Here is a 15,401-nt window from a genome sequence, read left to right as displayed (position 1 = left end):
TAACTCCTTCCAAAAGGAGATCCGCTCCCCTCTATTGTTGGGAGCATAAAGATTGAGAAGACCAATCTTACGCCCTCCAATCAAAATAATGATCCATTGAGCTCTAGAAGGGGAGATAATACCATGACCAGCAACCAAGGGGAGAATAGAAAGAGAGACCGAAATGCAAATACCTCCCCTTGTGCCCATAGCAGGCGACCAGAAGGTATGTTTTGAAAGCAGTTTGCCAGACTTAGAGCAATCACTGGCATCCAGCTTGTGTTCCTGGATAAAAAGGATATCAATAGCACCTCCAGTGACGCCTAGATGAAGTTGGTTCCGGATCAGCTGCCTACGGCGACGGTGTGGAACTCCGCCTAGGCCCTCTATGTTCTAGCTGACTATCCTCATCGACAGGAAGATGCTGGATGGAAAGGCTTACCCAACCTAGTAGAGGAGACCAGTTTCCCCTGGGCCGAAACACTCCTGTTGAGGGCAGGAAACTCAACAAGTGAAAGGATCCCCACACCTGCTGAAAGGGAGGCCCTGTCAGAAGGAATCCCAATGATCGGGACCCCTAAGGTGGAGGGCACAAACTCCTCATCATCCATGAAAGTCGCCGAATCTGCCAGTGCCGAAAAAGAATTCCTGATAAGCAAGTCTAGCCGAGGAGTGCGAAGAAGACCTGCACTCATGGAAGATGGAGGAGAAGGACCTGCCAGGCCTCTATCAGCAAAACTGGAGCTGGGGGTTGAGGAGGCCTGTGGCTGAGGAATCAGGAGCCCTCATCTGCGCCTGCACTTTCTCGATTGTCCTGACTGTGGCAGGAACGGTCTGCGGGGGAAGTACTTGTAGTCCCCTCGTGGTCAGAAACCAAGGGGTCAGAGACCAAAGTAACTGGGGCTGGTGGATCTAAAGGCCCCTCCTGATGTGGAACTGTAGTGTCTGGGGCTGCAGCAACATCCACCTCTGGAGTCTGGAAGGCGTCTGTCTGAACAGGATCAAAAGTCTCCTCCTGAGGTAAGGGAGCTGCTCTGATAGCTCTCCATCGTGGTACTAGGTGTGCTGCGGGCATTAGGCGCCCTGCTGCCCCTGGTGGTCTTGGGGTACGTGAAGCAGGGCGCCCTGTTGCTCTTGGTGGTCCTGGAGTGCGTGGTACAGGGTGCTGGGGAGGTGCAGTCGTGGTAGTACGTGAAGGAGCCGCACCAGAAGACCTCTTGGGTCTTTTTCTCTTCCTTGCGCAGTCTCTAGCAAAGTGCCCAAGGGTCCTGCAAATCCTGCACTGGTCCTGTCTACCTGAAATCTCGACTCTCTGTCAAAAGAGAGAGCCGTCTGGACGCTGAAGCATAATGTGGTCATCAGAGATGTTAGGGTCAGAGACAATGACCCTAACACGAGGCACCCCGTCTGCACTGATTGCCTTTGCCAAGGAAGAAGGCATGCCAGGAAGGGAGGGGATCTCCGTGACCACTCCGAATGTGGCTCCGATAGTGGCAAGCAGTCGATGGTAGACCTGAGGAAGACCAGGAAACCTAATGACAGTGATGTGACCTGCCTGTCCTCCTCGACCGGATCGAAGCCCAAGTGTAGGGCAAAAGAAAGATCCTCCTCGAACCCAAAGCCAGGGGATTAGCTTTGAGAACAAGGGCTGTGGACTCGTGGGAGTCGAAAAAGACTTGGAAGAATCCACGTCCCAAAAGTCGAATATCCCTAAGGTGAGGGGCGAGGTCTCCTAGTAACGCCGCCAGCATCCAGTCTCTAGCCTGTGATCTGGAAGGGTGTGACCCAAAGATGCGGGCAAAAAGTGATGTGGAACCCTCTAATTCCACATCTTTCTTGAGCTGCTGCAGCTTGTCTTTTGAAAAAATGACGGTTCTCGTGGCCGGTGGAGGTGGATGGAGATTGGCTGAATGGGGATCCATTCGCCAATCGATGTGAAAAGGCCGATTCCAACACTGAAAAAGCTCTGTCCGTGAAACTACTGCCCAGGACGCTCTGAACACGGGCGCAGGAAGAAAATGAAAGAGAAGGTACGAGAGAGGGGAAGGGAAGGGAAAGAGAGGGGCAGGAAGAAGGAGAAAGAGAGGGGAGACGGATGTAGGCTGAGGGGGAGGCGTGGGGAGCTGAGATAGGGAGGAAGGGGGCGGGGAGGGCGAGGGAGGAGGTTTTTTTTTCCAGTCTTAATACATTGTAGATTTGGAGATCCAGATGCATCGAGGCCTTAGGTGGGACTCAAACCTTTGCCTTTCAACCAGTCTCAATGATCTAGCAGGATATCATACACACCCTAGCTTCTTGGGGCTGGATTCAAGGCTCCTCACGTGCTGTAGTGGCCAGGGAAGCCTCTTTCATGGTTTATTCTTTACATTCAGGGCCTTCATGGAACTTCCACTCCCCGGATTGGTTACGACAGCCTCGTATGATTCAGTATGAGGTTTCACAGGATATTTATAGTTATTCTATGTATTTAAACTGAAAAAATAATATATTCCATTCAACACAGTACCGAAGTATGATCATTATAGGAGAGGTGAGAGAGAGATCTCCTTCCCAAGCCTCCACAAAACCCCAAAAGAACAACACTCATGAGGTGGGAGATGAAGGTCAATCCCAATCCTCTTGAGGTTGGAGATGAAGGCCGATTCCAATCTTCACTATAGTTCAAACAAAAACCCACAAAAAATCTTGTGCGACCTGAAAGATATAGAGCATAATGCCAAACCCCGAAGACCTGTGTCCCTTTCCAATGTGACATGCCATTTTTCCAGCTTTGCTATAGCCTTAAGTATGGGCACCAGAAAACTGATTCGAGGGAGCAAACTATGGATGTAAGGCGGGGGGGGGGGCACGGGGTGGTGGTGAGCAGGAGGCTCAGCACCGCCGCTCTAGCATGAACTCATGTGCGGCATGGAATGGTGAGCGGCACGGCTGATTCTATGGATTTTGGTCATACTTAATAGCAGTTCACTCTTTTTGGGTGCTAAAAAATACACACTAACTAAAAGGAAAGATGCAAGACCTGTCAATTATTTTGAAGTCATGTGACATCACATACGGAAATTGGAATAGACTCGAGGAAATCCATTTTCAACTTTACTTGTATAGCCACAAAGATTCACAGGTATAGGTACCAAATGGAGACTATGAAGGGTCTTGTTTACCTTCACCAAATTCAAAATGATAATTGGGTTGCCATATCTTGCAGCCAGATTTTCAAAATGAAGCCTAGTTGCCTTATAACCAGAGTCAAACCTTTCCACTGCAATTTACAAAACAAAAACAGCATGATTAATAAAATGGTATTCATATTTCCATGTTTTCACATGTGCTATCCTCTTGGTGCATGAGGTCACATGAGGATATGGAGAGACTTAAGGCTAGTGTGCTTTGACATAGACCAACACAATTCCTTCACAAAAAGCTGAAGCACAGTCATATGGACAATGAAGCATGAGATTCACATTTGATATCCGGCTTTGGGCTCAGAATTGAAGTTTCTTGTGACCAGAAAAGAGGTATTGATCCTCGGTGTTGAACAACAGAGCTGATCTGTCCAAATTCTTCCCATGGTTCTCCATTAATTATCTGTTCTGTCTCTACATCATTTGCTACCCGACCCTTCTCATTTACTCCTCGCTTCAGATATCTGAAAGATACCATTTTTTCACGTTCAAAACCCCATGTAATGCTTGAAAACAAACAGAAGAGAATAAAATAAAAAGAGTTTGTTTACAAAGCACAGAAAGATTGAGATAACGCAGTTTGTTTTCTCAAAGATCGTAATAAATACCTTATCCCTGGCATTCAGATCATATCTAAAACACTGGAAAAATAATTTGAACACAAAAACTTGTGCACATAATTCTATGGTTACATTTCCCTCTGGCTTACCCAACATCAGCATAGAGGCATTGAAGGGGAGTCAATGTTCACTTCCTTTGATTAAGCTAGCACAGGAGCAATGTTGGCGGTACTAACTAAGTATAGAGGATGGCCAAATCCCTGCTCTGCTGTCACCATTAATGCTTGTGGCTGAGAAGGCAAAGCGATGTCTTTGGACTTGCAGCCAGTCTAGGTCTATATGATCGATATTCTTTTCTGCAGCCTTCAAGTATACTGCATGAAGTTTATATCTTTGACGACCAAGGGCGTAAACCTACATGGCCACCATGTGAGGAAAATTCCTCCAAGGCGTACAAGGTGATACTTATGCCCACTATGACCACATCATCTGTACAACACGATTGGTGGCATGGTTGCTTACAACCCAGCCATAGACTACATCATGTATTATGTGTTAATAATAATAGGATACTCAGGAAAGCCACCTCCTTTCCTGGTGGACCTGCAAGCATTGAAACAAAAAGCTCAATGGTGTGTGTGTTCTCCACCCAACCTTGATTTCCTTAGTGCTCCTATTGTAGTTCAACGGTGCACCCTCCTTGAGCTCCTTCTTCCAAGATGGAGCTCTCTCTCTCTCTCTCTCTCTAACCTAGCACTTGCCAAGTAGCTCTTAGCTTCTTTCTTTCTTTCTTTCTCTCTCTCTCTCTCTCTAACCTAGCACTTGCCAAGTAGCTCTTAGCTTGGTGCCATGTGTCCAATCCCTCTCTTGGGATATCCTTTGCACTTCTCATAAATGTCTAGGCCTAGGAATAAATCTACACCCAAACCCTTAAAGTCCTTACTAACTGCAAAGTACTGACAATCCCTATGGTTTCCCACCTCACCATAACCAAGCCTTAAAGCTTCCAAAATTATTGCTGCTGACGTAACATTCCCTTCCCCTTAAGAATGGCTTACATCCTTCAAAACAAAATTGAAAACCTCCTCTAGAGATTGCTTACCTTCCCCATGTTGAACTCTCTTCAGGTCTATCTTTCCACTTGACCAAACATTCTTGATATACTGTATGTCTTGTCTATCTAAAATTCAACCAGGACTTCATTTCCGATGAGATTGTCATCATCTCCTAACTTCCTTTTTAGCCTACTTACATAAAGAAGTGGATGTACTCTACATCCTTTTGGTAAGGCTGATTTGTAAGCAAATTCTCCACTTCTCTCAAGTATTAGGAATGGTCTACAAGACAATTTTGGACATTTACCTATCTTTAGGGATTCTGAATATTTGGGCACCGTAACATATTCTTCAAACTCCAACCTTCTATGGTGTGGGTTTGCATCACTTCTTGCTCTATCTTCATCGTTTCTACTGTTATCTTTGGCTAATTTTAGCATTTGATTCATATCCTCGAGAAAGTCTTTGGCTGCTTGAATCATGTCTTTCTTGAGTCCCACCACAATTGGTGCTCTAGATTAACTCCATACATAATCATGAATGGACTAAAACTTGTAGGCTGAATGCTTGGAACTATTACATGCAAGTTCTAATATGGGAAGATACTCTTCCCAATTCGTTGGCCTTTGACTTACATATGCTCGAATCATATCCTCAATGACATGATTGGCCTTTCCATTTGACCATCACTCTGTGGATGATCGACGGTGCTCATATTCAAAATAGTTTCCAACCTCATAAACACATCCCTCCAAAAATGGCTATTAAATGTGCTATCCCTGTCACTAACAATGCCGGCTGGTAGGCTATACAACCCATAGATGCTCCACAAATACCTTTGCTAATTTGGGAGTTTTAACCTCTTCACTGGATAGAATAAATTGAGCCATCTTGGTCAACCGGTTCACAATTACCCACACATAGTCGTGCCCCTCTGTGTCCTAGGTAATCTAATAATAAAATCCATGGAGATAATTTTCCATTTGCGAGGTGGGATCTCCAAAGGATATACTACCTTAAGGCGTTCAGCCTTATTGATCTGACTTTTCTGGAACTTCAATACATAAACTTGAATGTCCTTATCTATTCCAGGCCAAAATAATTATCTTTCCAGAAGTGCCTACGGCTTTTGAATTCCTGAGTGTCTAGCACTTGAACTATCATGAGACTCTAAAAGAATTGGTGTCTAATGTCATTATTATCTGCAAGAGGATCTGAAGGAACTTCATGAATGTCCTCATCCAAGGGTATGTTTGGGGCATCTCTGGCCGCAGCCTGAGCATGGGCATAGCTAGCCATGACTAGGACTAGGATGTCACTAGCCTCGATCAATGCAGAGTTTAAGGCAAGAGAAGTGCCCGCCTAATTTGTAGGTGGAGAAAGAGAAACAACTCTACCTACCACCCAACATGGGGCTACTGGTGTGAGAGGACCAATTGGTGCGGCAGGACGGGGACACACTGTTAAAACCGGTCGTCTACGAGGGTGCCAAAGGAACACTCTATTAAGAACGAGAGGGGTCATACTAGAAGCTTTCTTGGGCCTCTTCTTGTTCTTTGGGCTATCTCCAGTAAAATGGCCAAAGGTCCTACAAATCTGATACTAGTCTACCTACAATCTCAACTCTCTGCCCAGGTGGCTGCCACGAAGGATCAGAAGAGGTTTGATCGCAGGGATGCCCAAGCTTTGTCTTTGATTGCATTATCAGTGTGAAGATGCACATTAAGTCAATCATTAAGCCGTGCAAACATGCAAAGGGTGCTTGGGACAAGTTGAAAAGTATGTGGAATGTCAAGAATGAAGCAAGAAGCATTGCTTTGTGTTAGGAAATGGAGTCAAGATGAGCCAGTTTTGTGTATTCTAGTGAGTTCTATTGCGAGTCTAGTCTAGTATGTCCTATGGATGCCACGTGTCACATTGGCAGTTATCCACCTCCTCAACACGATCCTTCCACTTTATCTTGTATTCCGTGATAGTACGATTTCGAATCTGTCTTTCTCTTTGAGTATCTTTATCTCTCTCCCTAGCCTACTCTCTCTCTCTCTCCCTCTCCACTATTCGCTATTTCATTTCCATTTCATTACGTCTCTCTTTGAGTATCTCTATATCTCTCCCTAGCCTACCCTCTCTCTCTCTCCCTCTCCACCATGCACCTTCATGTGGTATCAGAGCCTCCTTTCCTACCTTTCCCTTCTCCATGCTCAATCTAGAGGATGAGGGAAGCCTGCAAATGGAAGCCATCCTCTCCTCCATAATTGAGCTCCCTTCCACTCCTTTCTCCCCATCTTTTTCTCTTCTGACCCTTAGCCTCTCCATGAGCTGCTCTTCTTCAACAAATTCAAGCTTGGAGTTGCTGACAGTGGTGAAGCTGCTAGTCTTGCAGCTCTTCATCGCGAAAACTTCACTCTAGATCCCCTTTTTCAGCAAGTTCGTGGCCTCTCTACCAGCCGCGACACTGTTTTGGATGATTTAGGGTTTGGTTGAGGTCGTTATTTAGCTTTTTCCTATATCTCTACAGTAGGACATCTTTATTTCTGCTGGACGACACTCTGAACAGCAAATCTAGTGCTGAAATTTGAGAAAAACAATCAAAACTGTGTTTTTTGACCTCAAAGTCAAGTTTTGATATATATATTTTTTTTTATTTTTTCAAGAAAGAGACTTCTATTAAGTAAGAGAAAAAACCCGCAAGAGCAAGCTCAAAGCGGAATACATCATGAAATCATGAGGATAACTAAACCCCCTCAAAATGAGGTGGAAAACAACCAAGGCTGAGGCTGAAAGTGCCACCTCAACCCTGTAGGAGTCTCGGAGAAGAAGGGAGAATCCTTCCATTCCCTGAAGAAAGAAGCCTCCTAGCTGAGGCTGCACGGGAGTCTCCCTGCATACTCGTCCATATGGCCATCAAGGTATGTATGGTGTTTGTCCAGATACTAGCCAATGTGTGCGAGGGATGAACCTGAGTTTTGATATTTCAGGTTGGATACTCAATATATTTCAAGACTTTCATGATCGGAGGGCTCTTGAGTGTTGCTAGGAAAATTTTTGAAAAGCCCTAAATTTTTGAAAACCCTAATTTTTGACAAAAACCCTAAGTTCTAGAATTTAGGGCTTTTTTGACTTTTGCAGTCCTTTGGCATAATTAAAGCCTTTGACATGTAAATTTTTTGGGATTTCCCAAAATTGATGTAATTTCATTACTATTTGGTAGATTCATTTGGGCATTTTATCTCCTTTGGGCATAATTGCTCAAATTTGAGGCTCTACTCCGATCTTGGTGACTCACATCGTGACATTTTGACAGTCATCATGCGATTGCTCGGGGCATTCTCGCCATATTCTTCATCAACATACTTCTGCGGATCGGGATGAGCACTCTTATGTGCAGTAGCTACTTGGGATCATTTACGGGTTCTCTACCCTTGCTATGCATAAAACGAATGAAATATATTTTTATTTTCTATGATTGGGATCAATAAATATTTTATACCTTGAGTAGTCCCTCTAAAATGAATGTTTGAGGAGTCAAAAAGGTTCACTGCCTTGGATAGTCCTCCTAAAATGATGTATTTCTTTTATATTTATGGTGTGTGGCTCCATGTCCCTAATTAGTCCCTAGAGCCAAGAGGGGGATGTACTGTGGGAGCCATTAATTGGCTTTGCTAGGTCTATTTATCAGGCATGGCATGTGAGTTCCAGGTTGTTGGTGCATTGATCTCCTAGACCTTTGAGTTGGTCATATCTCCATGCATGATGAGCCTATGAGCCATGCTAGGTGAGCCTCTGAGTCTATATACCATGCTCAATAGCCTCTGAGCCATGCTCACTTGCCTCTGAGATAGCATGGGAGCCATGCCTAGTTCTAGACCACAGTTTGATGACTATCATTGTCATGTTCTGTTCTTGGTTCCATTCCAGTAGTCACTCATCTTTCCTCCATGGGGGGGTGTTGGGAAATGGAGTCAAGATGAGTCAGTTTGGTATGTTCTAGTGAGTTCTAGTGTGAGCTCTAGTCTAGTGTGTCCTATCAATGCCACGTGTCACATTGGGAGTTATCTCATATGCATTGGTGTTCATATGTGTGTGTGTGCTCTATATAAGAGTTGTATTTGTCTAGTATCAACCCTACAATCTCTTTGGTCTACATGTGAGTACTTTCATTTTGTTCATTGCTCTTGCTATTTCATTTCCATTTCATTATGTCTCTCTTTGAGTATCACTATCTCTCTCCCTAGCCTACCCTGTCTCTCTCTCTCCCTCTCCACCATGCACCTTCAGTTTGAACAATAAGCTCAATGACCTGTCCATGCAGGAAGGTCAAACTATTTTTGAGCACATTGCTAAGATTACTGACATTCGAGATGAGCTCACAACCATTGATAAGGACATAGAAGACAAGAAAATGATATCTATTACCCTCAACAGCATGGCTCCCTCATATGGCACATTTGTTACCTCCTTGACCATCATGCTTGTCACCTGATTTCTCTACACTAACCTCTGCTGCAGATCACGGGAGTAGCACCATGATTCTCCTCCCAGCCAAATCATGCTAAGGCACAAAGCGAGACAGAGATCTACATTAAAATTCACGTGAATCCAATCCTTCACTTCTCTCTCTAGCCTTAGCAAACCCCAAATCCCTAGATAGATCTAGATGCCACATGTCATCCATATAGGGCCTTCCTAATGCAACATTTCACCCCTCTCTTGGGATGCATTTAATTCCTTGCCCCTAGGCACAATCTTAGCACTAGGCCCTTGGTCTCAGATCTATCTAGTCTGGTGCTATCAATCTAGGACCTTGACATTAAATCCCTCCCGATCATTTACATGAAGCGCAAACACATAAATTACAGAGATAGATCCTTTAAGGGAAATGTCGACTGATTCTTCAGAGGTCATGCTACCTCGGCTAGAGCGTAACATTCCTTCCCTCTTCAGACATCAGCGTCCTCGATGATAAAGTCTGGGAACACTCTCCGCAACTGATATACGGATTCCCAGGTAGCTTCGCTGACCATGCCATGCAACCAACACCGTGGGTATCTTCCGATTTCGTATTTGCATTGTTCCTCGGTCCAGGATTCTTGTTGGTTTGCGCCTTGCAATATCCTCTATCTCCTGAAACAAAACCACACCTTCGATTAGTGAGTCACCAGTATGTAAAAATTTCTTTAAACGTGAAACATGAAAAACCGGGTGCACCTTACACCCCTGTGGCAATTCTAATTTATAGGCTACACTGCCTATTCTCTTTAGAATTAACCACGGCCCACAGTATCGAGGTGATAACTTAGCACACTCTCCTGAAGTCAACGACTTCGAGTGCAAAGGAATTCTGAGAAAAACTTTTTCTCGTTCTTCAAATACTCTTATAGACCGATTTTCATCCGCATACACCTTGGCTCTATCCATAGCCTGGCGGATGTTAGCTCTCGCAAGTGCTAGCATCTCCCGCATCTGAACTACAAAGTTCGCGGCACTAGGCACTTTCTGAGGTACTCCAACTATAGTTGGATTGGCTGGCCTATAACCATAGTTCAGCTCAAACGGACTGAACCCAGTAGATGAATGTTTCCTATCATTGTAGGCAAACTCCAACAATGGCAACCACTTGTCCCATGTATGTTGCCTCAATGACACATATGCCCTCAGCATATCCTCTAAAGTCTGGTTGACTCTCTCCGTCTGACCATCCATCTCAGGATGATCCCCACTACTCATTCCTAACTCAGTCCTTAGTGTCTCAAATACCGCTGTCCAAAAGTGACCGGTAAACCTGACATCTCTGTCTGACACTATGGATCTAGGCAATCCATGCAGACGAAATATATGTCTAATAAACAAATCCGCTACTTGCGGGGCACTAATAGACTCTCTAGTCGGAATGAAGTGAGCCATCTTGGTTAGACGATCAACCACCACAAGGATAGAATTATACCCTCCTTGTGTTACAGGTAGCCCTACAATAAAGTCCATGGAAATGCTCTCCCACTTACTTAGTGGTATTTCCAAGGGCTGTAAAAGTCCGGGCGGCTTCACCCGCTCGGCCTTACTTACCTGACACGAGAAACACCGCGTCACAAATTCATGATTATGCTTTTTCATCTTTGGCCAAAAGAAATCTCGCTTCACGAGATCATATGTCTTCTCGACTCCTGGATGTCCCGCACACGGGCTATCATGGCACTGTCGAATGACTCTCTGCCTGAGATCATTCTGACCAGGTACTACAACCTTGCCATTTCTAACTAGCATACCATCCCTTATGGTATATCTTGCATAAGTTTGGCCTTTTCTGGATGCCAGGTCATCCTTTTCACTTTCCCCGGGTTTTAACACATGAGCCTTAGGCCATAAGCTCTGGACAAACTCGTCCACTTTTTGAGTTTCTCTTATCTCGGTCATTAGAGCACTCTCTAATACCGTGAAACTCAGGTTGTGCATAATGCGAGACAACGCATCAACTACCTTATTGTCTTTTCCTCTTCGGTACCGAATCGTTAGATTAAACTCCTGCACGAGTTCTGCCCACCTAGCTTGGCGGCCCCTCAAGTCACGCTGTTTACAGAAATGTTTCAGAGTATCATGATCTACATCCACATAAAACTCTGAACCATACAGATAATGCCTCCATGTTTTCAAAGCATGGATAACAGCATACAACTCCAATTCATGAGTTGGCCAATTCGTGAGAACATGGAAGATGTGGGGGTGAAAGAGGATGGGAGAGCATTTGGGAAAGAGAGGGACGGACTTGAAGTCATGGATGAGTAAGCAGAAGGGAAGGAAGAAGGTGGTGGAAAAGGCAACACCGGTGTGGATGGAAAGGGAGATGAAACCATCATGGCAGGTAAAGGCATGGCCGGAGCAAAAGTACCCCCCAATGGAATAGATATAGAAGAGGGATTAGCTAGGAGCCCGGAGCTATGCGTAACAGATGAGGTAGCAGCTTGTCCACAAGAGGTTGAGGCGGGAGCAGATGGAGTCACCACTCCGGTAGAAGAGGTGGTTGATGAAGACATCGTTGCAGGAGGAGGAGAGGGGCTGCCTTGACCTTGATGAGTCCCTGAGGAGTCCTCGTCCTTAGTACCCTCTTCTTTCACCTGTTCTCCGCTTTGCACTTCTTCTTCTCCGGAGTCCGGATCTAACCACCAGGGTTCTTGTTGGTCCAAGTCAATGAGAGTGTCGATGAAGTTACTTGCTCTGGCTACTGCTCCAATGGGCTCACTTTGTGCTCGAGTTGAGGACTTCGCAAACTTTCGTCGCACGTAATGCTTCTTGTACCTAGTTTGGTCTGCCGGAAGTCTTTTCTCCACTCTCCTCAAGTACCTCCTAGTTCTCTCACTAGCTCCTTCAAATGTTTCAGAACTACTCGGCATAAGACCTCTCTCTAGGACCCTAGATCACCACTTCACTCGTGCTACTCAACACCAGCAGTGTCCCACCGTGATCGCCATAAACTGTCTGAGGGGGGGGGTTTCTTAACACTTACTTCCGGAAGTATTACCGGAGGCCTAGGGCCACTGGTGCGAGAAGCGAGTAAGACGTGCCATAAGTGTCACTGATGGAACGTAGGTGAGTGCTTGTCGATGGTGTCAACTATGTGCAAGCGGTAGATGGTGTCAACTATGTACAAGCGGTACAAGTGCTGAAGTGATGTGAGCAAGAAGAAGACCCAAAGCGGAACAACATCATGAAAGCCATCCCTCGACATGAACAGCAAGGAACTTCAACCACATGACACAGGTCCGTTGTACCAGGTGAAGGGAGAGGAGGGGAGGAGAACACAACGAAAAGAGATTTTAGAGTAGCGAGCAGAGATGGGAAGTAGCATAACTCATTAGAGAGCAAGATGACTGATACACTCCCCGAAGATACACACGAGGCGAGCTCTTGACTCTAGCCTCTCACTCCTTCACTCCCGCCTCTCGTCCCTGCGAGAATGTCCCTCCCCTTTTTCCTTTCCCCCTCTTCACCTTCTCTTCCTCTGCTCCACCCCCGCGCTACCAATCTCCACACCTTCTTCCTATTGGTTGCCTTCTTGCACCCTTAGCCATCCTTAGCCATTCCACCGTTTGTGGGCCGCTCTGTCCTTGATGGCTTCCGCAACACTCCAGCCTGTCCTGGGTCAGTGAATCCCGTGCTCCATGTGTTCTCCTGCGCTCCTGACACTAGTTGGTTGAGAGGGTTGGTGCACCACCTATGCCTCTTAACTGATGGACTGCTTCCCATGTGCACCAACAGGTGTATCCCGCGTACCATTGCGCCAATACTTCCCTATGATTGACTTTGACCATGGTGAGTCGAGGTTGAGGTTTGGCACCCTTCAGTCATGTATTGCTTCCGTCATGTCCATGTCAAGTCCATGTCATGTCCAAGTCATGTCCATGTCAAGTCATGTCATGTCCAAGTCATGTCCATGTCAAGTCCAAGATGTGAACACATGTGAACACGCTGCGACTAGGTATGACCAAGGTCTGACCAAGGTCTAACAACTTGGCATGTTGCTGAGGTGACCATGACGTGACCCAAGTGTGACTCTTGGTGGGTCGCCATAAACTTTGAGTACAACAGGTCCCCCGCCACTATCATTCACCGTCCCGGTGAATGACCCAGGATCTTGTGAGAGAAAGTTAAGTGTTAAGTACAAATAAGAAAGTGACCTTGGGGTTGACATCCCAAAACTGAAAAGAAAGGGCTCATGGCCATACAACTGTAAAACTGAAAAAGAAACTGGCTCATGGCCATACAACTGTAAAACTGAAAAAAGAAACTGGCTCATGGCCATACAACTCCAAACTCCTTATTTACATGAGAATCCAAATGTACAAAGTTCCAAAAAGATATGCCGAACTAAAAGATCCAGGAGCTACTGCTTGCTGGATGAAAGTCAGGGAGGGGGAGGGGGTGGGTGTGGTGGGTGTGCTGAGGTTCCGGGGCTGGTCCGTGCCTCTTCCTCGACTGTGTCCATGAGGTTGCGGATGTCCTCGTATTTGGATTTATACCTGTGGTAGCCAGACCTGTACTGTTCACATCGAGATTTGAGAGCAGCATTTTCATCTTGCAGCCCATGGAAGTTGTCCTGCAACTTGGAATGTGAAACTTGGAGATGGTCTTCCGCCTCGCGAATCTCCTTCATTTGACTCCGCACCTCCTCCATTTGTTGATCCACAGTAAGCTTATCCGCAGCCAGTGAGGTGTATCTGTCCTGTAGGGCGGCAAGCTCCCGCTGGCTTTGAGCCTGTTGGGCTGAATGGTGGTCCTCCAAAACTTTCGTGGTGGCTGTCCACTCTGCCTCCTTTGCTACAAGACTTTGCTGAAACTCGTCTTGCTGAGTTTTCCAGCCAGCTTCCCTTGCCTGTAGAATTGCTCCCCACTCCGCTGTTTTCATTTGCAATGTTGTATCCCATTCTTTATGCATGCTGGCTACCTGCTTCTCATGTTCCAAGCGGAGGTGTTGCTTCTGTGACAGAAGCTTGCAAACCTGACCCGTAGTATTAAAGAGGGAGGCACCCATCTGAATGAAGCTGTCATCTATAATGCGTTGAGCCATATGAAGGGACCTTTTAACCCATGCATACCTGTCCCGATAGGTCATTCGGTCAGCCATGTCAATAAGTTCGCCATATTCCTCGAAGGCCGCTTTCATCCCCTCTTGCTCTAGGTCCTCTAGAGCTGCCACTGGAGCCAGTGTGTCGATGTCTAGGTAACAGCTTGGAGCTTGGGATACCTTCTTGTTGGAAGCGATTGTCTCTTGCAAGGGAAGTGTGAAAATTTGGTCCAAGTCCTCCTCCTCCATGCAAATAGGAGACCGCTTCCGCTTTAATGCATACAGCAGCCGTTTGTGTTCCTGGCTCTGTTCCTCTATCTGGGCCTCATGGGTGAATAGATCTCCCGAGGAGGTTGCGAAGTAGGTATCCAACATATCATTTTGAGGAAGTGGAGGACAATCCGCTGGAAAAGGTATCTTACCCCCAGCAAAAATAACCTCGCCAGGTCGAGTTTCCAGTAAGTCCTGTTCAGCAGCCTCCATACTTGGTTCAGGGGTCAGTCGTCGAGACACCCGGGGTGGGGTCTTCGCATCACCAGTGGCTCCCAAAGTAAGATTCAAGTTCAATAACCTGTGGCGTTCTGATGCCTCTCCATCAAGAGATTCCAGGGCAGAGGTGCCAGCTGCTGTAACGGTGCCTCCTGCCGTACCTTTTGTGGAGGTATCCCCCTGAGTCGGGGGATTAAGGTGCATATCTTTGCACCCTACTGACCCTGATGAGATGATCGGAGGGGAAATGGTCATGACTGCGGGTGAGGTAAGTGGTAATGTTCTGCCATGGTGGGTGAGACCTGAGGAGGGCAGGGGAGTGACCGGAAGAACATCATCAGGGAAATCACAATCTGCCTCGAAGGGGATGGATGGAGAGGCGACTCCTGCATGAGCAACTGATGGCAAAGCTCCAGAGGCTGGCCCAAGAGGGAATGGCTCAGAAACCTGTGCTACAGATGTGGGTGAAGCAAGAGTGGGAATGGAGACTGGAGATGCAGATGTGGGGGGAGCAAGAGTGGCAACGGGGACTGGAGAGGAAGAGAGGACAAAGACTGGTGCAGCAGAGGCCGAGGATGCT

General features: G+C 46.3%; 1 protein-coding gene across 5 annotated transcripts in view; it reads right to left on the bottom strand.

Moving 5' to 3' along the window:
* LOC147888497 (phosphatidylinositol-3-phosphatase SAC1-like) overlaps window positions 1-15,401 on the bottom strand; it is a 196,098-nt gene that overhangs the window by 94,542 nt on the left and 86,155 nt on the right. For all 5 annotated transcript variants that reach the window (XM_087392609.1, XM_087392610.1, XM_087392608.1 and 2 more), the window contains 2 exons: window positions 3,441-3,625; window positions 3,141-3,238 (listed from right to left, as the gene is read on the bottom strand). In XM_087392609.1, the coding sequence (XP_087248735.1) occupies window positions 3,141-3,238; window positions 3,441-3,625 (283 nt within the window). The remainder of the gene's footprint in view (window positions 1-3,140; window positions 3,239-3,440; window positions 3,626-15,401) is intronic.

Source organism: Dipteris shenzhenensis, chromosome 21 (assembly GCF_047967505.1).
Source record: "Dipteris shenzhenensis isolate YYH24624 ecotype China chromosome 21, Dip_SZ_1.0, whole genome shotgun sequence".
In the NCBI taxonomy this organism is placed as follows: domain Eukaryota; kingdom Viridiplantae; phylum Streptophyta; class Polypodiopsida; order Gleicheniales; family Dipteridaceae; genus Dipteris; species Dipteris shenzhenensis.
Note: the sequence above shows the minus strand (reverse complement) of the source record. Positions and strands in the feature narration are given on the sequence as shown.